The sequence below is a fragment of the Exophiala bonariae genome (assembly GCF_035927105.1).
Source record: "Exophiala bonariae strain CCFEE 5792 chromosome Unknown scaffold_12, whole genome shotgun sequence".
NCBI lineage: Eukaryota > Fungi > Ascomycota > Eurotiomycetes > Chaetothyriales > Herpotrichiellaceae > Exophiala > Exophiala bonariae.
This window is the reverse complement of record NW_027042487.1, coordinates 849175-873643: the sequence shown is the minus strand read 5'-3', so window position 1 is coordinate 873643 and position 24469 is coordinate 849175. Positions and strand designations below refer to the sequence as shown.

The following is a 24469-nucleotide window of genomic DNA, read 5'->3' as shown; positions in this document are numbered from 1 at the left end:
TGCCAGACTGCCGCATTTGGTGGATTTAGTTCGATATCCGGCTATTCTCCCACCTCGACCAGTTTCCTTCGGTCTCCCTGCTTCTTCCATCAAAGATTCGAGGGCATTGTAGATATTCAGAAGGTTTTGGAAGAGATCGCTGAAGACGAATACTCCCACTCTCGATTGATGCAGACTGCGACAGGAGTGCGCGAAGTCTCGAAACAATTGCAGCGGAAACCTCTAAAGCGTGCTGTGCGCAACATTATGATCGTGACTAAGGCTCGCGACAACAGTCTTGTGCACATGACCCGTGAACTGGCAGAGTGGTTACTATCGACACCCAGATATGGGAGCGACTTGGGTGTCAATGTCTATGTCGATGCCAAGTTACGTCATTCTCAGAGATTTGATGCTGCAGGTCTGCTGAAGAAGGAACCTCGATTCCAGAAGATGTTGAAATACTGGACTCCCGACTTGTGTTGGTCATCGCCCGAAAAGTTCGATCTCGTGCTCACTTTGGGCGGCGACGGTACAGTGTTGTTCACTTCTTGGCTATTCCAAAGAGTGGTACCACCGGTCTTGTCATTTTCCCTGGGAAGTCTGGGTTTCCTCACCAACTTTGAGTTTGACAAGTACAAGGAGCAACTCGACCGTGTCATGGGAGACGCGGGTATGCGAGTGAATCTTCGTATGCGTTTCACTTGCACGGTTTGGAGAGCTGACAAATCGCCCAATGCTGAGAAGGGCGCCGTGGAAGAAGGAGAGCAGTTTGAAGTTCTGAACGAATTGGTCATTGACCGCGGCCCATCATCATACGTTTCGAATCTTGAGCTTTACGGTGATGATGAGCTGTTGACCATTGTACAGGCTGATGGATGTATTTTCTCCACACCTACAGGGTCAACGGCCTATTCACTTTCAGCGGGTGGATCATTGATCCATCCTTCTATTCCTGCCATTCTCCTGACGCCAATTTGTCCTCACACGCTTTCCTTCCGACCTATGGTCCTTTCAGATACTTTGGCATTGCGTATTGCCGTTCCAACCAAGTCCCGTTCTTCGGCCTACTGCTCTTTCGATGGAAAGGGACGAATCGAACTGAAGCAGGGAGATTATGTAACCCTTGAGGCTTCGCAATATCCTTTCCCCACAGTCATGACTGGCACAAACGAATGGGTGGAGAGCGTCCAAAGAGCCCTGAGGTGGAATGTTCGAGGTGCTGTTCAGAAGGGGTGGGATGAAGGAGACGAAGAAGAAAACGCCAATGGAGGCGACAAATGGGACATCGACATTGATTCGAGTCCCGTCGGGGGCACTGACAGTGGCATTGGCCCTAGTGAGGACGGTGATCATGCTGCAAGCCCCATGAAGCGGCAGATGAGCCTTCTCAATATGTAATGGTATGATGGTTGAGGCCTCAGCTTCCCAGTACAACATATTGAGCTATCTACACGACGCGGGTGAGGTTTGATACCCGCGTCCCGACAAAAGATTTACGATGCTGCGACAGTTTATCATTTGTCGCGACGACCTTTTTTTTGATTATAGAGATGGAGCAGGCGTCCTAGATTTTGTATGGTATGCCTCATGCGCACACTCTCGGCATTCAGCCAGGCTTTTTACCTACTTATTTATCTTCCTTGTTCTGTTCTACTCCTTTCTCTGTGTTGAATATTTACATTTATCTCCTGGCTGACATGTCTAGTCCCTGTCGCTCACGTGTTAGTATTTACCGAAGCACAAAGTGTCGGGAATTTGTTGTTGCGCTGGGTCCGACGAGGCTGAAAGCCCCCACGAGGCTACGAGGCTCGGGGAACAAGGCTGGCCTGATATCAGATCGCATCCCAGGTAAAGTAGTGAATGTATGGCCAGAAGTCCAGCAGAATTCAGAGTGAGTAAAGTGACAACTAGTCGCATCCGTTGTTTATTTTCCTTTCTCACTTCTCCGTCGCGACCAAAACTTCTCTACCAACCACCACCGTCCAACATCGTCGTTACAACGTCGTATTCCTTGTTTTCTTTCATCGCACGCGATTACCACCTTGTCCTTTATTGTCCTCGTCATTGTTGAACCCCTTGTCTCGGCGTCCTCGGCGCCAGAGAGCCCCTCATCATGGCGAATCACCAAACCCCTGCGGGTGAGAGTGACCCTGTTACTTTCCTCAACGGCAGACATCAAGGAGTGAACGGATATCACGACAACAGCACCAGCGCATCCTCCTCGTCTTCGTCCAATAGCACACCCCGGCTTGCGTCCTCGATTGAGGACTTTCCGACAATTGCTCGCACTTCAAGATTCACAAATCTCGCTGATCTTCGCCAACAAGTGTACCATCTTGGCCCTGAGAGAGGCCACTTTGCTACCAGACACGCCGAGAACGCCGAAATCCGTGCTGCTGAAGACAACACTGACAACTCTCATCTCGTCAATGGCATTACTGCTCGTCCACGTCCGCGGCTTGTCCGCAACGCTGCTTTTACCAGACTCTTCAGAGCACGTGGAGACGCCGAGCAGCAATATCCTATTGTTAACGGCGTGACCCCAGAAGCCAATGCTGAACAAGTTGTCCGCAATCGCCGTGGTCGTCGTTTTCTTCGTCGTCTCACTTCTGGATCATCATTCCTCACTAGAACTTCCAACGCGGCTGAAAGTTTCTCCCCTCACCGAGCCCACAACAACGACAATAGCAACTTGAATCACAACGGTGTTGCTTCATCAGATACTACTGAGCCTCAGAACTCTGTCTCATTCAGGAACAATCATCTCCAGCATACCCAGCGTGCTGTTGCTACGTCAAACACCCCTGCACTTCAAGCACCTGTCGTGGTCAACCACGATCTTCAGCAGCAAAGTGTTGTTTCAACAAACAGTTCGGATTCTGAGAGTTTAGACTCTGAAAGCTCAGACGAAGGCATTTACATCAGAGGCGGTGTAAACTACTGGCAGGCACAAGACCGTTGTCTCAATCTTGAAAGACCTCAATCCACAACTGACAGAGAACAATCTAATCCTGAAGTCCACATCCATCAGAATGACAGCGACAACAGTGAGCAAAGCACTCGCCATTCGGAATCCCCTGATAGTGATCCAGACGATACCGTTGTGATCTCTGCGCGTCTCGAAGCTCTCTATGCTGCTCATCGTACAGGAGTTGAAGTTCCTCAACCTGTGACCCCAGGAATTCGTGTGGACATTACAGAAACCGAAGAATATACACGTCGACATCCTAATCCCAATACTCATCAGGCTCGACTTGCAGCAATTGAGGATCTTGAAGAGCGGGCTCGTCTCGAGCAAGAACGCATCAATCAACACGCTCGTGAAGATCGACCTCTCTCTCCTCCCGAAGGGGCTGACTCCGAGCCTGAGTCTGAAGAATCTGAAGCCCAAGCTCCGGAAACTGAAGATCCATTGGACGCGAATCAACACTTGGTACTGCGACGTTCGGAACTTCGACAGAATCTTGAACGCCAGATCGATTCTCAAAATCCTCGTCAGCGTCCACGTCAAGGACACTCCAATATTCAAGCTCGCCTTCAAGAACTTGAGTCCTTCGAACGCGAACGTAGTCGAGAATGGTTTGAAGAATTCTATGCCCGAAGAAACGAGCGTATCGCACGTCGTCAACGAGACCAGAACGAGTCTCGTATACAGATTGAAGACCTTGAAATCGTCACTGGATCTCGCCTGGGCGTTGATATTCCTCGAATCCCGCAACAACCACAACTCCCTGAATTGAGTCGACTTCGTCCTGCTGGACATAACGTCACTCTTCGGGATTTCGAGCTTTTAGGCGTTCAAGGTCTTCAACTTCTGCAAGGGCCTGCAGCAGCTATCGAGGTCTTTCAAGAACATAACACTCTCCTTGTTGTTGCAACTGACTTGCCTGGAGTCGAATTCGAATCCGAGACTTCTTCCATCTCTGACCCTGACGAAGTCGAAGTCCAACATTCCCCTGCACCTAATGCTCCTCAAAACACTCCGACTTCAAGCGAAGGAAATTTAGCATTGGAAAGCTCGGCATTGGACCATCTCGTCCTGGAAAATCACTTGCGCGAACTGCAAGATTTGAATGTCACTCATCTTCCTGAACCATCTTCGACCTCTGGCGTTGTCAATAGCCACCCTGAGACTTCTTCTATGAACATGCAAGCTTCGACCACGGATACTCGCGAAGCTTCAAACACAACAGGTATTGCATACCCTGAGAGTCCTTCCATCTCTAGCAATCCTCGTTATCCTGTGGTTCTGACTTCTTCTCCCACAACCCAGGTCACTCAAGACGTCGGTACAGATCTTGAAACTCCAAACCCAACAGTCACTGATAGTCCTGAGATTTCTTCCATCTCTGACACAGTCGACACTGAACATCCTGCGGCTCCGAATGCGTTGACCACAAACCAGACTCGAGCTTTGTACACTGGTGATGACGAATCAGAAACATCAAACACAAGTCAATCCACACGTGCTGTCAACCCCGTCAACAGTCAAGACGAAGATTCAGGAAATTCTTCTACTGCAATTCAGGCTGCTATTGAAAACACTGAAGTTGCATGGGCTCTTTACAATCATTCAGATGATCTCAGTCTAGCTGATGATAGTTCTCCAGTGAATGAAAATCAAGCTGTGAACACTGAAAACTCAGATCCAAGTGATCCTGAACTCTCAAACATTACGGCGGTATCCACTGAAATTGCGAACACTTCTCGTCCTCTTTTAGCTGGTAGTACCTTGATCAACGCTTCCTACGCCGACATTGAAGGTGTAAACAATAACAACTCGGGACCAAGTGTTCCTGAAGATTCCACCCAAGACACAAACAACACTGCAACATCCACTGAAGTTGCGAGTCCTCTTCCCAATCTTCCACATACTCCTACCCGTGTCATTGACCTCTCTTCTTTCACCAACGTTGAAGGTGTAACCCATACCCAGCCAGAATCAAATTCTGAAGACCTCAACTCAAGTCTCATTGCAGATTCCACCCATGTCAGGAGCATTATTCCGTACCGTCCAGATACCCCGTCTTCCACAAATAGCATCACTTATTTCACCGACAATGAAGGTGTAAACCATGCTCATCCAGAACCAAGAGTTCCTGTTGAAACAAACACACGTCTCACTGCAACGCCCATTGAAGCAGCAGACACCTCTCTTCCAGTCTCACAATTTTCTCATACTATTGAAGTTACGCATGACGATCAGCATCATGAAATATCCACTCCGACCACTCCCACTCAGGCAACTATTGTGTCGGACAGATTCACAACACCTGATAGACCTCTCATCGGCCAAGCCGACTACAGTGGTCCCCGTCCAACAACTCCAATTCAGCAGTCAATTCCAATAGCACCTCTATCTCCAAGAGATGCTCAGACAACAATCCGTCCGCGTCGACAAAGACGTACGACCGTCACTGAAGCTGGAAGTCCAGTGCGCACAGCTCCCACAGCTCCCGGCGCACCTCAATCGCCATTATGGCATTTCAACCGTTTGCAAAACAATGCAGCAAACACAGCCCACCGTCTCGGTCCATCCGGACCTCGTCTCAACTCCCCACCACTTCCACCCTCTCTTCCGACTCTCCGCCGCGTCGCAGGTTCGGAATCCCTGCGCGCCTTGTCCGCCGAACACGGACAACCAAACCCTCCTCTGGCCGCCGTCGCCGCAGACGAGCCAGAGGCCGACGTGTTCGGTGATCAAGACGAGGAAGAAGAGCAGCAGGAGGAAGCAGTGATGGAGCCGGCGGGCGCGTACGCCGTCCCGGAGGAGGAAGACCTCCCGGCGTACAACCCTGCCGCCGACGACTTCATTGAAGGGGACGGGGAGGAGGAGGAGGAGAGGGTGGAGGGGCCCGAGGGGGCGATGGTGGAGCAGGCGCGCCACTACCTGCACCAGGTGGGCCACGAGGTCAACGTGCTCGATGAAATCGAGGCGACGACCCTGGTGCGCGGTAGCGGTGCGGCCGTGCGGGCGAGGCTGGGCCTGTTGCTGGCCGAGGACGTGGTGGTGGGTGCTCTCCGAGCGGCCGTCGGCGCCGTCGAGCTGCACCGCATGCAGACCCAGCGTCTCTTCGACCTGGCCCAAGTGCTCCGAGCAGAGGGGATGGAGGCGCAGCTGCGCGCCGACTCCAACGCTCTCCTCCTCGAGGAGACGCGGCTGGAGTTGGCCGCCCTGCGTCGCCGGATCCAACGCGGAGGGCGCAACGGCCACTAGAAGGAGACCTCTGCATGCGGTGCTTCTCTTCAGAACCGGCGGTGCGACTCTCGAGCGGGTGGTGGTGGTGTGCTGGTGTTGTTTTCTTGTGTGTGTGGCTGTCTGTTGACAGCAAAGTCCCTGCGGGGCCGGCTAGAGTGCCGTATGAAAATCGAAAAACATTGTTTGGGTTAGCACTGGTTTCTTTCTATTGTTTCAAGTCCATTCTGTGTTAAAATTATGCCTTGTAGTACACGTAGATATGTGATATCTAACATGATGTGATGCTAACAAAGGCCGGGAACTCGCTGCAAACAAAGTCTTTCCGAGCCGGTAGAATAGGGGTCAGCGCCTTGCCATAGGGGCTGTGACCACTAAGGAACTTCCCATTTGCTCGCCACATACTCCCAGACGATAATAAGTGATGTTGGTGAAGAGGATCACAGCATTCAATAGTATGGTGTCCTTTCATTACGTTGCGGGAGGCCACTACGGAAGGTAATATTCTATGACACTAGCATGGAATCTAACGACAAGATACTCTTATTCGAATTTGTCTGTGAGAGCTCAGCTGAGCTCCCTGTCCAAAATTACCTAGATATGCGCAATAACACTGCGTTGCGGGAGATCACTGCGCTATAGAAGGTTATTATATTGCAAGAGACCACTGCGGTAAAGGAGAGTATTGCGTTGCGGGAGGCCATTACGGATATCAGATGCAGTACTAGCTAGTAAAGTGCTTACACATTAATATAATGCAGTGCAGGAGGTTGCTGCGGACGTCAGGACTTAAAACTAGATAACTATAGTTAGACACAATGTGCAGTGGGAGGTCGCTACGTTGGCCAGGACTTCCGGCAAAAGGGTAATGAAGAAACAGATCGTGATGCCAGAGGTCGCTGCGGATCACAGAGTCCACAGCAGGAACGTTTGTGAACGAACAGAATGTGGTGCGGGAGGTCACTGCGGAAGTCAAGCCCTATGGCAACGCGACCACAATGGGCGAGCTATATCTCCTCATTGAGCCGATCCTTTGAGTTTCATGACCCGACGAGATTGAGAAAGGGGAGGAACAGTAGCCTGTCCTTGATCGAGGTTCGGATTGCGTTGCGGGAGAGCGCTACGGATTCAAAGACGGGCGACCACAATGGGTAGGTCATCTTTCCTGATTCAGTTGATCCTCCAAAGTTCATGACCCGACGCCATACGGGATGGATAGACATCAATTCAAGGCTGGTCTCTCATAATGAGGTGTTGGGTCATGGAAGCTGGCGGTCTAGCTAGCCTACCCCGGAAGTCCAGCCCTCTCAATGCGTTCGTAAAGCATGGTCCTGTCATCAACATTCGGGACACCACTGCAAGCTCCTGCAACACAATCAATCATGCAGGCCATCGAACTCGATCTTGGAAACGACCGATCTTGGGGAATTTGCTCGACCTCGAGGATGCTGCCGTTCTTCACTTTCCTTTCCACTAATCAGTAAAACCAAGCGTCCTCGTTTACGTCCATATGCTTGAGGACGAACGATTGCATGTCTCATCAGGGAATAGGAGCAAAGTGATTTCAACGATTCGTGACCATGGGAAGAACCAAGGCTATTGAATATGCATGTATGGCCTTTGTAGCTGGAAACAATTCCTAGTTGCCGGCCAAACGGTCCTATCCATGGCCTTGCTGCCATCAAGAAAATCGTCCGCCTATTGACAAAGCTGCAGTCCTCTGATTGACTGCGGGTAGAATCGAAGATGAAAGTGGTATAGAAATATATACAAGAATGTTATATTAACAAGTTGACCGGTTACTCTGGGCTCAACAAAACCTCGTGTTTAGTCTCAGGTTGCGCCCATCGGTCCTCATCAGCTAAGCCAATCATCGAGGCTAACGCCTGTGCGGTTCAGGTTCACAAGAAGACTTGATTCCACCATCGCGTCAATGCTGGACGCCAGAATGAGTTCTAGTGCCGCAGTCAGCAACAGTCAGAAACGGGCTGAGGCTGGTGGAACGTCATATATTCCATTTCATATGGGATGCAAACTCATCATGTCTGCTTGCAAATATATGGTCTTATTGAGGCTTCGTGGTCATATTGACACTCTGATCAGTTGCGCTAAGTCAAACTGATTTTCGAAGAACCAACAGAGCTGGATAGTTTGTAGTGGCTTCAGGTTATCACAGCTGACCCTCCCAATCAATTCAAAGTGCGTTCTTAGCACTTCTGAATCCAATTGTCCAGGTTCATGTTTTTGATGATTGTGGAAAAGCCTGCAGAAGTGGGATCTTTGCAGATGCTCTTCTTCACCGAATCAGAGACTGGCTTGTCGTTGTTGACCTCATCTCCTTTGGGGTACTCAACCTGGAAAACAGGCTTTTTGTGCTTGATAAACGTAGCAAAGTCGTTGCATTCAGTGTATTGATGACATTGTTCATTGACGCTGAAATCGACACAATCAATGACATCTGGAATAATTGAGGCAGCATTCTTCAACGAAATGGTGAGGCCACGTTTGTGAGCCTCGTTGGCAAGGAAAGTGACGTAGTCGACGGAATCGGCTTCCTTAAGATTCAGTCCGTTGTCATTGTTGAAGCCGTCAATATTGTCCGGGTCCACACCGTTACAACCCTTTGACTTTGCGAGGTCTAAGCGGGATATCATGATATCTCGAACATTCTTGATGCGAATGTCGGCCCATCTCTCGCCCGGCCAGCCATCAAGTTCGTTCCCAAGATCGTCGATGATGAACTTGGATGCATCTGTTCGCCAGTCTTCATAACTTCCTGCAGAAAAGTAGCAGATGACATTGGCACCTTTGCCCTTCATGGTGGAGATTGTAGCTGCGGTATTGTCAAAGAGGTCGATTCCCCACACAGCGATCGTGGTGTCGATCTTTGATGGGTTCGCGATAGGGTTGTGAAGCACATAGTTCCAGGTGTCACCAGGCGCAGGTAGCTTGAGGCCAGAAGGTCTTGGAGAGCATGTAGCACGTGCTGTATGTTGATGACCATCATGCCTTTGCGACAGTGGGACAGTCAGTCCGACAGCGAGTGAGAATGCGACAGTAATGTAGCTAATGGCAAAGAAACGCTTAGTGTAACCCATGATGATGAATTTGAAGAGGTGTGCTGACTTGAATACTAAGGCACTTGAGGGAATCGACCGTGGTTAAATATTTATGTCATCATGCTCGAAGTCGGGATCCTCAGACGTGCTTTGGTGAATCTGGATGAGAGTCAATTTGGATAAGCACGGTCCACCTTACAAAGTTGAAGGGAGATTGACGAGGGATGCCTGAAGATTAGAAGCTCCGCGTTGAAAAAGTCGTTAATCCAGATGGGTAGTGGGGGCGGAGTGAAGCATTGCCTGAGATATTGTACGTGCTTGTGGTATGACGGTAGGAATTCTGAGGCGCAGCTTTGAAGGAACGGGAGGAAGGCGCAGGATGCCTTAGAGTCTCAATGCAACACGTTGACCTACTATTGAACCTTGAAATATGTCTCATCAAGAGTTGTAGACACGGGCACCCTCTACACTGTTGGTGCTTTTCAGCTCGCATAGTCCAGGTTTGTGATGCTATGACGCGTCCCCCGATCGACCTTCTCATCAGCAATCTCAACGCTCGTTACCAGGATTCTGAGTAGCACAACCGACCATGGCAATGCTTATGCTGTAGCTCGATGTTACGTAAATCTCTCCAGGTACTATCCCTCACTCTATGAAGGCCTGGTTGAATCAACTCCCTAAGAAGGAGTTGTGAAGAGACGTGAATGAATGACCTAATCTTACCGTGCCAAGAACTTGTTTCAAATGACCAACGCTTTCCCAAAGCCAGCACAAGGCGGATTTTCATCGTACCATCGTTTCACTTTTCAAATCAGTGCCGAGACGAGGGTTGGGTTATCAAACGAGGTCTCCAAGTCCCCATTCCATCAATCCATGTCTAGAGGAAACCTTCGTGTTCTCTATCAAAGCCACTCTTATGAGCTTGATGTCTGAACGCCAATGAGATGTCTCAGCACGACACGGATTTCAGCCCTCCAAGTCCAGTTTTTATAATGTCAATGAAGTCAGAGCGACACGATGGACGACGAGACAGACCGGGATGAGCCACATGATCTCGGAAACGAGGCCCATGATGGCCATATTGCTCGATCAGATTCCGATGAAAATGACCAGCCGTGTTTGACGAGATCCGAATTCAAGTCACCGTCACTGCAACCATTTTACGAAAGAAAATGGAATCGATACAGCCAGGATTATAACGACCGATACCTGGAAATCTTCAAGCAAGTTTGGGAAAATTCCACCGGAGATGATGGGACCCCTGAATTCCAGCCCACACAGCTGGGTGTGATTTCCTGGCGACCTTCAGAGAAGACAAGGTTGTACAAGGCCCTTGACAGTAAAGGATGTCGTAATGTGAAGGCCATTGCTGAGCTTGTGGGAACAAAATCAGAGCCTGAGGTCTCTGCATACCTTAGCTTGCTCAACCAGAAGGAAACCGATCGACAGCTTTTTGAACCTCGCACTCACAACATCTCTCATGTTGAAATTCCTGCTGCCATTGAAATTGGCAGTGATTGCGAGCAAGTCCTAGACAAGGCCGCTGCTGCCCTTTCCGCCTTTCAAGACAATTTTGACTTCACAGCGGGCCATCGCAATAATAAGTCCTGGCTCATCGACCATCGCGTTGCTTCGGAACTCGATGAAAAGGCTGATAAAGCTGATCTTTCAGATGATCTTACAGAAGACAGCAGTGATGAACAGCCACCACTCGCTGACAGCACTCGATTCTTTCATGTCTCGTCATTTCTGAATCTCAGTGAGACCTTCTTCATGAACCAAGGCTCCGGCGAGACATGGCATGACCTTGCAGAAAATGATGAGCGTCCTAGCATAACGATGGACACCCTCACAGATTTGCACGAACTTATTGTCAGTTATCTACAGAGGCTGATTCAGTCAGTGATTTTTCTGGCAAAATCGCGAATCCGATCGACGAGTACCATCTCACACAAACCCCCGCATCACGTCAGGCAAGAGGATGTGAGTGCCGCTGTTGATGTATTGAATCTCAAGAATGACCTGTGGGCTTACTGGGTGCGAATGGCTAGAAGGAATAAATTACTTGTTGTACATAAGAAGTCAGCCCCCGTACACTTCAATCCGAAGGCGGTCATGAGCTATGACAAACTGGAGGCAATACTGTCGGAAAGAAATCGTGGAAGATCACTGTCTGTCATGTCTGAAATGTCCGAGATGTCTGAGCAGACGGGGCAGAGCGAAAGCTCGGACGAAGAAATGGTTTCGCTAGCAATCAAAAAGCACGCCAAGGTCTCCAAATTGGCAGATGAGAGTGCGAATTCTAAAGGAGATGACGAAGAGGACGAGGATAACCCATTCGGCAGCGAAAATGAGAGCAATGACAGCGATTCCGAAAGCTCGCCTCCCACATTGATCACCACTTCAAAACGAAAGCGAGCTGAGGCGCTCGAAGCCGCGACCGATGAGTATATGGAGGAGATCGACCAAGTTGTGAGAGAACAAGAGGAATTCCGGTTGCTCCAGGTTCTTGGAATCGAGCCTGAGAATGCCATGCAAGAGGAGAAGAGTGAACCTCTCCGCAAACGTCCACATGTCATGAGAAAGACTGTCGTGGAGATGCAAGGATGGTCTGCTCCCTACCAATCCGAGTGGGAAACTCACGGCAACATGTCTTTTGACACGAGGTGACAGCAACGTGCAATTCAAGGCCGGTATAACTATTCTCTCTTTATCCAACTTGAACAGACAAGAGATGATCCATGCAAGGGGCAGAATCAAGGCGTGAGGAGGGACCTGATGGTTATTGGCAGGAGAAACAACAAGCTTAAATGGAAGCTAATCGTTAGCGGTCGATCACCCGCTTTCACGTTTCGTGCAGCAGCTCGATCTCTGGAGGTAAACAACAGAGGTCCTCCGGGAGGCACCACTCAATAATAATAATACAACAGTTATCATCGTGTCTTGTTGGTTATTCTCTACCTGTTTCTTCACGTTCTCGTTCTCGTTCCGTCCAACAGCCTTCCCACCGTTTGCAGATAACCTTCACGCATATTCATTTTGTGCACTTCCTCCCATTCAAGTTCTTCCCGGAACGCGTTCGTCCCCACCCTCCAGCGTGAATGCGAATGACATCCCCTAACACGCGAACCTGACGCGATTCCACCTTCTACCAGCCCATGAATAGCTTCCACACTCCATTTCCAACGCCTACTACTTACCATTCTTCTCAACCACTTTGAAACAAACCATCCGTACTTGCTTTGTACAACTCAAACTGGCTTCCACACGTTCACCGCCATCATGGTCCTGCAGGACATCAGAAGCACAGACGAGCGACAGCTACAGGAGATCGCCGATGTTCTCGCAGGTTCGCACAAGGTAATCGTCGTTACTGGTGCAGGAATCAGTACAAGCTGCGGCATACCGGTGAGCTCGCCTGAAAACACGCGTCAAAGAATGCGCTCTAATAAGACTCGCAGGATTTCCGTTCCAAGGATGGACTATACAATATTATTCCAGAGCAAGCTATGCTACCAACTCCTCCCTCCTCACAGCCTGCTACTCCCACCTTGAAGCGGACCATTTCCCTGATAGAAGAGGAGGATTTCCCCTCATCGCAAACTTCTACAACATCAACATCTTCGCGCCGATCATCTGCGAGTCCATCGTCCAAGTTGAGAGGACAGGATCTTTTCGACTCTCGAGTGTTTCAGAACGCCGCATCCACCACCGTCTTCTACCGATTCATCGCTTCGCTACGACAAAAGATCCGCGACGAAGTCAAAGCTACAAGCTCCGTCCACAAGTTTCTCAGAGTCCTTCGTGACGGTGGGAGGTTGATGCGCTGCTACACACAAAACATTGATGGACTAGAGCGACGGGAAGGCTTGGTGACGGATCTCACGCGTGGAAAGGGAAACAAGCGTCGGTTCATGAAGAAACACTACGAAGTTCCTCGCCCCAGCCATGCCCAAGGTACCGACTTCGACGGTGGATGTGAAGTTGTCCAGCTCCATGGAGATCTGGAGAAGCTTCGGTGCACCATGTGTGCCGCACATTACGAGTGGACAGATGAAGAGACGGAGATCTACCTGGAAGGCGCGGCACCAAACTGTCAGAAATGCAAGGCAAAAAGTGAAGATCGAAAAGCGAGTGGAAAACGCGGTTTGGCCATGGGGTGTCTGCGACCAAACATTGTCTTGTATGGAGAGGATCATCCGTCTAACAGTCTGCTGACACCTCTGATTCCATTCGACGCCAGCTGCCAGCCGGAAGTGATGATCATCATGGGAACGTCTTTGAAGGTTTTTGGTCTTCAGAAGATAGTGCGGGAATTTGCGAAATCTGTTCATGCGCATAAGAACGGGAAGGGTAGGGTGATATTTGTCAACAGGACTCGTCCAGCCGATAGCGTTTGGGAAGGGATCATTGACGATTTCGTTTCCATGGATTGCGATGATTGGGTTGAAGATTTGAGAACGCGTCGATCAGATTTGTGGCTTCGACAAGGTGAAATCGACATGACCATCAAGAAAGCGTCGCAGCCCAGAAAGAAGAGGAAGTCAGTGGCCGAAGGTGGTGAAGTTGAGAATATGCCGACGAAGAAGGCAAGAATCACGGTGGAGATTCCTCGATTGATTCATCCCTTGCCCCGAAAGCCTCTTCAAAAATCCACGCCAAATTTGTCGACACCCAGCAAGTCTAGATTCGGTGTGGCTGATGTAGCAAGGAAGATGCTATCCCCACTTGCTCAGGCCAAACGACCACCAATGTCGCCGCTGACCAGTCCTGTTCGACCAGATGACGAGGATGGGATGTCTAGAGAACGAAGGTTGCTCTCTCCGCGCGTCCAAGTTAAGCGACCATCCTTTTCACCGCTGACCAGCCCGGTGAAGCCAGATAACGACGAGGATACTTGTGGACGACGGAGCCCGGCGCATAGAATTACTCCTTTGACACCTATGTTTTCACCTATCGCACCCGCGGATCATGCAGGCAGCACATTAAAGATACAGGTACTCCCAGATGAAGTGATGGAAGATGAGACCATCATGATCGACGAAACACCCACACAAGAGGGGAAAATAGCCCTTGCATTGAAGAAGCCCACAAAGACACCAGGACCTCGAATCTCACCCAAGACGCAGAAAATGAAAGACGGCCGTCGACTGGGGTTGGGAGCACAGCTTTGGGAATACATAACGGACGAGCGCTCATCATCACCATACTCACCAGCATCCGAACACTTTGAGGGCGATGTTGAGGGCGAGGGTGATATCGAGGACGATATGATCGTCGTCAATACACCGTCGAGAGGACCCAAAGGACGGAAAATTGATGTTTTTTGCCAAATCAAGGCGCGTTGAGTGGAAACCCGGTTGGGATTTTTTGGAGGAATGAGATACGAATTATCACGAAATCAACTTGAATTTTTGGGTGTTGGATCCTGTTGCGTTCTGTCGAAAATTGCGCCGAATGCTTTTGTTAGGATCAAACGCTCATTTTGCCCAGTTCAGAGGGGTCAGTTAAGCATATACAAAGCAACCGGAGTTTTTTGGAAGGAGGTGTGTTGGCTCACCGGTTAGGCTCAGTTTTGTGAGTTTGTCTATATGCCTACCTACTAGTAGATTACTCGAGAACGAAAAAACCTGATTGCTATTTACGGTTTCATCCCTGATAGAGGGCGAGCGACCAGACCTGAGCATCCCACTGGGTGCTCGCTATTCAACAAGAGTGATGACAAAGCCATTCTGAGCTGAGGCTATGCAATCCTGAGCACGGGTCCTGAAGCGTTCACTGAGCAGCGCAAAGCCGTTATAACCCAGCATGGGGATATCCTCAACTTGGCCTCTCATGTTCCCTGCCTTTGGCTTCCTGAAAGGCTGCCTGTAGGAGACCCTCTATCGATGAGTGACGTCGCGCTTCATATTATACATCCACGAATAATAGTCGACCAGGACAAAAGAACGTTTGCTGATCAGGATTGGGAGCTTCCTAACCGTATAAGAAAGGCTGTAATGAAGATTCCCACAGAGATGCGCGAGGACCCAAAGAGACATCCTATTACGCGACGGAATTTCTTGTTGGCGTTGAGCGCAATCCTAGTCTCTGTGCCGAGTAAGCTTCTTCCGGAACAAGGTTCCTGGTATGGAGTCGTGCCTCGGACGTGATCGTGGCTTCATGGTAAGTAGCGCGGATCTCTGAGACACTGTTCGCGCAGGACCCAAACGCCGTATGCACCCTTGGTCCTGCATGCGGGTAATGCCCGTACTGGAGGGGGGGGAGGGGGGGGGGAGGTCAGCTAATGACTCCGGTCGCTTATGGCGCAGAGCCCGTTGAGGGCACAGACTCAGGCTTCCTCCCATAGATAACGGCACTGCGACCAAGAAGTCAGCTCCATCGGTCCGAGTTTGATCATCAACATACCATGGCCAGTAAGTATAGCGTTTCGTCGCTTTAAACTCTTTCCTCACTTCGGCAAGGAATACTTGAACACGTTCTGGCTTCCAGCCCAGACAGCGCGTGAAGATGGCAAGTGTCAGTGCTTCAACACCTTCCAGCATTGCGTACAGTTGAAATAACCCTGCCTCTTTCAACCTCGGATCAGCCGGCCATCGCCCGATAGGAATCTTGAACGGCCGAACTACCACGTCGACGAAACCGACCTGTCGCATCAGATCACCGAGTTCCTGGAAGTTTAGGTCAAGCCTGCGTCCCATTCCGACGATACCTTGTCGCATGAGACGACACCACTCGTCAACGGCGTTGTCTTCACTGATTGGAGCGTGGTCGCTTCGCAGGTATGTGGCCAGGTCGTGAAGCTCGAAGTAACCGCCCGGCTTGCAGTGTCTATTCAAGAAACGAAGAACATCAGAACATCAATGTGCCAGAAATCAGTATATCGCGTGATATTTACCTGAAAGCTTGTCCAAAATACTTTGGAAAATCCGCGATACTTCCGCTTAGCATAAATTGGCTGTAGATAAGATCGAAGCGGTTTGGTGGCCACGTCCAGTCGTCCTCGATGTCATCGATTTCCCACTTGATGTTGGGTGGAGAAAGGGAGGGTTGAATAGGACTCAAGTCTACACCTGTCACGATGGCCTTGGGGTACGTGTCAGCGACATCGATTGCCCATGTTCCAATGCCGGTCCCTAGATCCAAGACATTCTGGAGTTCCGTGAGAGGTGCATAGAAAAGCTTGCCACCAGCAGCCAGAAACATGGCACGATGTTGCAATTCCAGTCGTTCATGCTCGGCCGAGTCATTAGGCATGAAGTACTGGCCCTCTTTATATGCATGGTATGTGCGGCCATTTTCGACCTTATATTGATATATGCTCGACCGAACGGATTGTGTCAAGACAGAGTCTTGCTCAAAGCCGGAGTCCTCGCTTTCAAACTGTAGACGACGGTTAGTTTAAGCATCGGCGCGGGTGAAACACTGGACAAACGCCGCGGTCTATCTCTACATGGCCACCCGCTTGAGTCTCTTCACTAGCATCGGCTTCTGGTGGAGTTGAAGCCATTTTCGATTTCTGCTTCGATTTCTGCTACCATGAGGCAACTGCGCAAAGGTAATATAGTCTTGCAAACCCGTTTGGATGGAAGGAAGGGTTTTTGAGTTTGCGTGCTCCGGAGGAAGCTTTCCGAAGCCAGTAAACCTTGGGACCTAGGTACCTAAGTACTTAGCTTAGCTGTTCAAGAACGCCAACGCATGCCGGGTGCCAAGGTCCCGTCGCAATATTATAAACTGCTGTACGGAGTACTTTGTACGTGGCGAGCTCCTTGATCTATTATACCCCCGGTTCATTCCTGCACTCGAGGCAGGAAGCTCCGTCTGGGCTGGCAAATTGGGCTTCCCATCTTCGACCCGACCGGTAAGTGGTGCGCACACACTTCGGTTACACAGCAAGCCGCATGAATACCAAGCACTTCCGAACTTCCCCTAAGCTAGGCTCTTAGCTTATCGGCTTGCCGCTCAAAGTCATTGCTTTTGCTCGGCTTGTTCAAGGGCAGCACGATCCTGCTTATCGATGACCATCTTACCTTTTTTGAAGTTGCACCAGTGTCAAGTTCTCTTATTTTTACGCGTACAGTGTGACTGGTTCTGCTCAATTCGACATCTTGCAGAACACTTGTAGAGGGACCTCAAGATGCTCGAACAAATCATTGGACCGCTGCAAGCGAGCTTCACGAGAAGCCTCTGCCTTTTGGCTGTCGTCTGGCTAAGTTGGATTGTCGTCACGACGCTGGTCGCATATAATACACTGAAGCATATTCCTGGGCCACCGTTGGCAGCTTTCACCAATTGGTGGTGGATCAAAGCTGCAATCTCTGGGAAAGGGCATCTTGCCCTGAAATATGCTTGTGATCGTTATGGTATGAAGGTCTCCCATCAAGGTAAATGATGCATCTGACGAGTGTTCCAGGATCGATTGCCAGAATTAGCCCTCGTATGGTCGTGACTTCGGACCTAGAATTGTACCGCAAAGCAAATGCTCACAGGATCAATGACTACTCTCGTGGACCATGGTACAAAGCATTCAAAATGGACGCCGAGCGAGAAAACCTTTTCACCGAGCTGAATGACGAGAAGCACTCTTTGATGCGTGCAAAACTGTCTCCTGGGGTAAGCACGAAGCTCGTCTCCCGAGGTCGAATATTTACCAAGGCAAGCAGTATTCAGGCAAGGACAACCCTCAATGTGAGCCAAGTATCAACCAAGTGGTCATGGACGTTGTGCATTTGATCCAACGGAAATACCTTTCTGTGAAATCTAACGTCAAGCCGCTGGACTGGGCCGAGCTAGCACAATACTTCACCCTGGATGTGATTACATGTTTGTCGCTTGGTGAAGCATTCGGATTCGTCTCCGATGACACTGACAAGTATGCCTACGTGAAGTCGATGGAAGACAACTTTCCGATAATGAATATCTTTTCGGCGGTACCGCTGCTATCATCCATCGCAAGGATCCCAACCGTACAGGCCAATCTTATTCCTTCGCCGAAAGAGAAGACTGGGCTAGGAAAGGTTAAAGCGTGAGTATCAAGAGCCATTCTTCCAAGAGAGAGACTGACGCCTTGGCAGAGTTGCGCGGCAGATCATTGCAAGTCGTTTCTCTGGTGAGAAGGCAGAACGGTATGACATGGTAACTTCTTTCAAAAACCATGGTTTGTCACAACTCGAGATCTCGGACGAGTCGCTGTTCCAACTCCTGGCCGGTTCTGACACAACAGCAACCATCGTCCGCACTGGTTTCCTCTCAATCCTAGCACATCCGCACATATACCGAAAACTCCAAGCTGAAGCGGTGGCAGCAGATGTACCATTGGAAACAATCATCTCCCACGCTCAAGCCCTAAGATTGCCTTACCTTCAAGCTTGCATCAAAGAGGCTTTACGCCATCACCCCGCCGCAGCCGGCTTACTCCCTCGCGTTGTTGGCTCACAAGGTGACACACACGACGGCGTCTACCTTCCTCCCGGAACCGAAGTCGCTTTCTGCGCATGGAACATGCACCGTCATAATACTGAGGTATACGGTGCAGATGCAGAAATCTTCCGACCTGAGCGCTGGCTGGAAGCTTCTCCCGAGCGACTGGCCGTCATGGAAGAGGCACACCATCTTGTCTTCGGCAATGGCAGATTCCGATGCATGGGTGAAAACATTGCGAGGTTAGAGTTAAACAAGATCTTCTTCGAGATGATCAGAAGGTTCGATTGGAGCTTGATTGATGTTGTGAACCCAATTAAGAAGAACACGAATTATGGATTGTTCGTGCAGAAGGGCATGTTTGTCAGGGTGAGCGAACTGGAGCATTGATGAGTGTCCCGGACCTTACAATTTACTCCTGCTTGTGGAATATCAAATCGTTCGCTACAGACCTTTTCTGAAATGTGATTTATGACGGCCTTTCTTCCTGTTTTATAAGGAACCTCGTATTTCAGCTCCAGGTGAATGTTATTGAGAATAGGACGAGAGCAATTTCGCCGTTCCGTCAAGATCCCCAAAGGGATGAATTGTTGTATAAGACACGCATACTCATCTTTGCCTTGGAAAGAACGCATTGATACGCTTCTTGAGGACAGTCGATAGTGATCATCACGGCACTAAACTTGCCTGATCTCATCGTTTAATGTTAACGAACGTCAGTATGATAAATAAAGAGAAGAAAGAAGACTAAAGTACTTAGGGAGGACCTAGGGGGCGGAAGGGAAGTCGAGAGTGAGTAAAGCGGCGAGCGGCTACTAACTAGAACGGGACGATGGGCGATACCTTATGTCGGTTCTTCGTCGAAGACGACCTACTTGTAGGTAGCACCAGCATGACGGCTTCAAGAAGTAGCATTTTGAATGTCGATAACATTATTATTGGCCCTGGCACAGACTTCAAGCCCTTTGTCCCTCCTTTGGTTCACTATCGTGGTGTCTCGTATAGTTCGGTGGTAGAATCATTCCCTCTGCTTCGAAACGATTCCCCCGCCCGCAGAAAGGTACTACGTAGAAGTCCCCTCCCGATGCATTCCGGATTACGAGTAGCAAGGCCGAGGCATCACCTTTTCCGCACTCAGTATCGGTATCCGTTCTTGGGTGTCACGGCACGCACACACCACCCACTGGCATCGGTCAATTATTGATTGCTTAGGTATGCTCGGAAAGCTCTCGTCCGACACACTGCAAGTCTCGGTTCCAACTCTGAAGAGGTCACTCTCTGACCAATTTTGCAGACCACATGACAAATGTCCACAGGTTATCAGGAAACTACCGCGGTGCGGTACGGTTCCCCATTCCAATATTGTCTGTTTAACCTTGGTTCGCCTTTGGCTACCTACCTTAGGTACTCGTACCTACTAAGCCTAGGTTCACCACCGAACGAGGTTCATCGTTCAGGTTCGCCATCCGCACGCCATCGTAGTCATCCCCAAGAATATGTAGCTGTACCATTCCGCTCCGATCCTCCTTCTTTTTCCTTCTCTTTCTTTTCTTCCCCCCTTAAAGAAATATACATAGTCCCGTCTCCTCGCCTCAAGGCTCCTCAGTTTCCATACTGCAACCATTCTAACTATCTACAGGAGATCGGCCTGCCAATCCGATCCAAAATATCGTGTGCCTCTCAAGTTTCCCCCCAAAAAAGAAAGAAAGAAAGGTCGGAAGCCAAGTATTAGTCTTTTTTTTATCACGGTTTTCTTGCTTGATCTTCCCGAACCTCCTCATCACATTTGTTTTCGTGCTTGGGCATTTTGCGGGGTTCGTCTAAACTACACCCACCCACACCCTTCCAGCCTTCACAGGCGGAACCGGTAAAAACAAAGGGCGAAAAAAGTTTGTCGGCACTTCAAGGTGTTATTCAACTGTTTGAGCAACGCACTTGTCCGCTTTGTTGCCCTGTTTCTTTGCAGAGAAATCTGTGGATTGACTGCACAGGTGCCAGTTGCTCCTGTATCATTATTTTATAATTTTCAACGGCTCAAGCCTTTGGGGTTGAGAACATCACCCTGCATATCATTTTGGAAGGAGAGAGAAAGGAAAACGCAACACCAAAAATCCCGACAATCATGCAGATCCCCACCAGCGGCAGTCCCAAGCCCAAGGAATTCGACTCGATCGAGTCAACCATCGACGCGTTCCGCCGCGGCGAGTTCATCGTGGTGCTCGACGACCAGAACCGCGAGAATGAAGGCGACCTGATCATCGCGGCGGAAGATCTCACGACGGAGAAAATGGCATTCATGGTGCGGTACACCAGCGGGCTGATCTGCGCGCCTCTCACGTCCCAGATCGCGACCGAGCTCGAACTGCCGCAGATGGTGGTGGACAACGCGGACCCGAACCGCACGGCGTACACGGTCTCGATCGACGCGGACGACGCGTCCGTGTCGACGGGCATCTCGGCGCACGACCGCGCGCTGACCTGCCGCACGCTCGCCAGCAAGAAAGCCACGGCCGCGAGCTTCCGCCGCCCCGGCCACGTCTTCCCTCTGCGAGCCCGCGACGGCGGCGTCCTCGAGCGTACCGGACACACCGAGGCCGCGGTCGAGTTCTGCCGTCTCGCTGGAAAGGCGCCCGTCGGTGTCATCTGCGAGATGATTGAGGATGGGGTCGTTGTCCCTGGTGAGACGGCCATGCGTGAGCCCGGCATGATGAGGCGTGATGCCTGTTTGGCGTTCGGCAAGAAATGGGGTCTCAAGACTTGCACGATTGAGGATTTGGTCGATTATGTCGCCAATGTCGAGGGGAAGAAGTTGGGTAATGGTGCTAATGGTCATCATTAGTAGAGAGGAAAGGGGGACTTACCGTTGGTGGTGGAACTTTGGGCTGAGGCTGGGGGATGCTCGATGGGATCGATGGGGTTGATAACGACTCTTCTTTTATAACACAAAACAGATACGAGGTTAAGAATGAATGAATGACAGCTTTTGATATTGGACTTTGATACTCTCTCTACCTTGGATTTTGCCATGGCGGTTTCCTTGCAGCCATCGGGTTCTGAAGGCCGGTATTGATTGCATCGAATAACATGTATATAAGATATAAATCTGCATCGCCCAGTATCATCACACAGTCAAGATCTCGAGTTTCCGATGATCATCTTCTCACATCAGCACTACGAGTACTTAAGGAACACAGGCTTTTGCCAGAATCAAATATGCAATAAGACATGGAGGGATATGCATAGCTTGGCCCAATGCCTCTTGATTGGGAAACATTCCAAATTCAACTACCCATCAACCACTGAGATCGATAGACTAGGTGTCTGAGAAGAGACTGGCTCGGTGTCTTTTCGGGACGTGTTTCTTACCGACCATAATCTCGCTGCATACTGCTGCACCAGGCATAAAGCACAAATCATCGTAAAAGGGAGTACAGAGGTGCTCGTCCTCGTCACGCCCCCGCAAAACCCAAGCTTCTTGTCATTCGTAAGGCTTTTGCTTGCGCCTCAATAGTTGAACAAGGCGCAGTCGATGGAATCCAATTTCGAGTCATCAACGACCAATCGTGTTGGGCTTTGTGTTTCGGGCAACCGAGTCGTTGTACCAATACGGGCTTAGCATTAGACACTTTTCGTCCAACTGAGACATGAAGCCTGTGTTCACGTTGTCTCTTTCTATCTCTCACGAGTACGAACACGGTAACAAGGACTCTCCTCGTACATTTTGAAGTTACGAGTTCCGATTCCGAAGGACGGTCGACATGGCAGGCCTCACGGTTCACCTCACCTCACCCTCTAGGAGTCCTGCACTTTCAAGTTCAGCCCCCACCCCCAGACTTTGTTGAACTCAGCCATAGAGGCGCCCACCAAATGACCTTCCATGGAGCGGAGTTAGCTTGTCACAAAATATGCCTTGTGATGCTAATCTTCTCGTACTTGGGTTACCCAAAGGAATTAGTGAGGTTTGCATATACATATACTACTAACCACCTGCGGATAGTCTTCACGGCGGCCAGTTCATACCCTCCCCCCAGACTCAGAACTGTGGACACTACTACTCCGTATTGGACTGGGCACAGAGATGTGTCCGTTCAACGTGGCTGTACACAGCCTGAGTACCTTACCAAGAAGGTGTGATGCTAAGCGTCAACATCTTTAGCTACTCCGTGCTGTGCTCTGCTTGTAAGATTTCAATTCTGACATCCATCCATTGATCCTTCGTTCCTTGCCTACCACCCTGTGCTGTTCTGTACCCCCGAAAGCCTTTTTTTTTATCCAGGTCTGGGGAAGAGCAGTTTAGACCTCCGGTTCTATCCCTCCCTCTCGCTGATCGCTTCTTTCGGGTATTCGCATACTTTCAATCAACCGTCGTTTGCTCAACACCCTATCTCAGACTAACAGAACACTTCGCTCGTTACCTTCTCCACCGCAGCAGGGCTCCTCCTAGAAATCAAGAAAGCCTTGCCAGCGATCCAACTACCTCGACCTCTTCACTGTCGAATTCGACATTTCACAGCCTGAGGGAGCAGTCCCAAATCAATTCCACCTCCACCACGCAACGACACCAACACCCCATAAACCAATGGCACCGTCATTATCAAATTACTACCACCACGCCCTCCTCCCCCGCCAATTCGGCCGGCCTGGCGATGACAACGACAACGACGACGATGACAACATCTCGCGCTCCGCAATAATGGGCATCGTAGTCGGCGTCGCCATCCTCATCACCATCGTCTCGCTCGTGATCTGGATCCGCGTGCTTCGACGAGGGCGGGCCCGGCGCGCACGAAACCAATCTTCGGTACCGCTGAACATACGCGGCGGCGGCGGCGGCGGCGGGCCCGGCGGCTCATTGTCGTCTTCGTCGTCCCCTACGCACGCGGGATCGAACCTCATCCCCTCCCCGTATCCGTATTCCTCCAAGCCAGGCGGCGGCGGCGGCTACGAGAGCACGCCGGACCAGAATCAGAGTCTGCTCGCCAACGCCGCCGCGCCGGGGAGTGTCGCGTGGAGCCATCAAAGCGGGCAGGCGGCGGCCGGTGGATTGGGTGTGGGGAGCACGCAGGACGGGTTCGGCTTCACGACCGCAAATATCACCCGTCCCGCCAGTGTCGTCAACTTCGACGTCCCGCCCCCGAGGTATGAGGAGGCCGCGGGCCTGGTGGCGCCGCCGCATCGACCGGCTGGTGGAGGTGGGACGACGGGTTAAATAGGTAGGTAGGGCGTGTTGTGGGATTTGATATTGATATGTATGTGAGATGATAGCGAATAATGGAGAGGTTTATTTCGTTCTGATGGTTGTTTTATTTCTTCATAGCGGGCTTACAGTGTTCGATGTCGTTGGAATGATATTTCTAACTACCTAAGGCTGCAGGTATACAGGTTGCCTTGTCTGGATGTACGTGTGTGTTAATGTGCGGTGCAGTGCGGACGGCGTAGGGAAAAGGCTAATGGCAGCAAATAGCATGAGGCTGTCGATGTTCTCCAGGTCCGTTATTACTATCTAGGAATGGATTATGGAGAACGGGGCTGAAGAAGTCCGCAGTTTTAATTTCTGTTCAGAGTACATGTTTTATCAGTTTTTGTGTCATGGGTATCGTTTTCCGTCGACCTATTCATGCATGTAGGTCTGTGATTGATGATGTTACAATTGCGCAAGGTTGAGTCACCTTGGACCACGTGCATCAAGCACCAGGCTGACTCGATCGACAAGCCTCCAATACTTGAATTCCATATGTCGTCCATTCTCTGATCTCTGCCAGACGACTTGATTGGAATGCTACCGGGGAGTCGCGATGATCGTGCAAACTCC

The 24469-nt window shown here is 50.3% G+C and overlaps 8 protein-coding genes across 8 annotated transcripts; 6 read left to right on the top strand and 2 right to left on the bottom strand.

The window, feature by feature from the left end:
• Positions 1-2095: 2095 nt before the first annotated feature.
• LTR84_002304 (uncharacterized protein) lies at positions 2096-6199 on the top strand (the record flags this gene model as incomplete). Its single annotated transcript, XM_064845918.1, has 1 exon — positions 2096-6199. One exon carries the CDS (start codon positions 2096-2098, stop codon positions 6197-6199), a length of 4104 nt encoding a protein of 1367 aa, XP_064706772.1.
• A 2186-nt stretch (positions 6200-8385) lies between these two features.
• LTR84_002303 (uncharacterized protein) lies at positions 8386-9276 on the bottom strand (the record flags this gene model as incomplete). The annotated part of the gene is made up of 1 exon (XM_064845917.1): positions 8386-9276. One exon carries the CDS (start codon positions 9274-9276, stop codon positions 8386-8388), a length of 891 nt encoding a protein of 296 aa, XP_064706771.1.
• A 978-nt stretch (positions 9277-10254) lies between these two features.
• On the top strand, positions 10255-11907 carry LTR84_002302 (uncharacterized protein; the record flags this gene model as incomplete). Its single annotated transcript, XM_064845916.1, has 1 exon — positions 10255-11907. The coding sequence occupies one exon, from the start codon at positions 10255-10257 to the stop codon at positions 11905-11907; it is 1653 nt and encodes a 550-aa protein (XP_064706770.1).
• A 612-nt stretch (positions 11908-12519) lies between these two features.
• On the top strand, positions 12520-14585 carry LTR84_002301 (uncharacterized protein; the record flags this gene model as incomplete). Its single annotated transcript, XM_064845915.1, has 2 exons — positions 12520-12645; positions 12699-14585. The coding sequence occupies 2 exons, from the start codon at positions 12520-12522 to the stop codon at positions 14583-14585; spliced, it is 2013 nt and encodes a 670-aa protein (XP_064706769.1).
• Positions 14586-16131: 1546 nt separating this feature from the next.
• On the bottom strand, positions 16132-16747 carry LTR84_002300 (uncharacterized protein; the record flags this gene model as incomplete). Its single annotated transcript, XM_064845914.1, has 2 exons — positions 16132-16620; positions 16673-16747. The coding sequence occupies 2 exons, from the start codon at positions 16745-16747 to the stop codon at positions 16132-16134; spliced, it is 564 nt and encodes a 187-aa protein (XP_064706768.1).
• Positions 16748-17374: 627 nt separating this feature from the next.
• On the top strand, positions 17375-19047 carry LTR84_002299 (uncharacterized protein; the record flags this gene model as incomplete). The annotated part of the gene is made up of 4 exons (XM_064845913.1): positions 17375-17600; positions 17651-17850; positions 17901-18262; positions 18312-19047. 4 exons carry the CDS (start codon positions 17375-17377, stop codon positions 19045-19047), a joined length of 1524 nt encoding a protein of 507 aa, XP_064706767.1.
• Positions 19048-20779: 1732 nt separating this feature from the next.
• RIB3 (3,4-dihydroxy 2-butanone 4-phosphate synthase) lies at positions 20780-21496 on the top strand (the record flags this gene model as incomplete). The annotated part of the gene is made up of 1 exon (XM_064845912.1): positions 20780-21496. The coding sequence occupies one exon, from the start codon at positions 20780-20782 to the stop codon at positions 21494-21496; it is 717 nt and encodes a 238-aa protein (XP_064706766.1).
• A 1740-nt stretch (positions 21497-23236) lies between these two features.
• LTR84_002297 (uncharacterized protein) lies at positions 23237-23866 on the top strand (the record flags this gene model as incomplete). Its single annotated transcript, XM_064845911.1, has 1 exon — positions 23237-23866. The coding sequence occupies one exon, from the start codon at positions 23237-23239 to the stop codon at positions 23864-23866; it is 630 nt and encodes a 209-aa protein (XP_064706765.1).
• Positions 23867-24469: the final 603 nt, after the last annotated feature.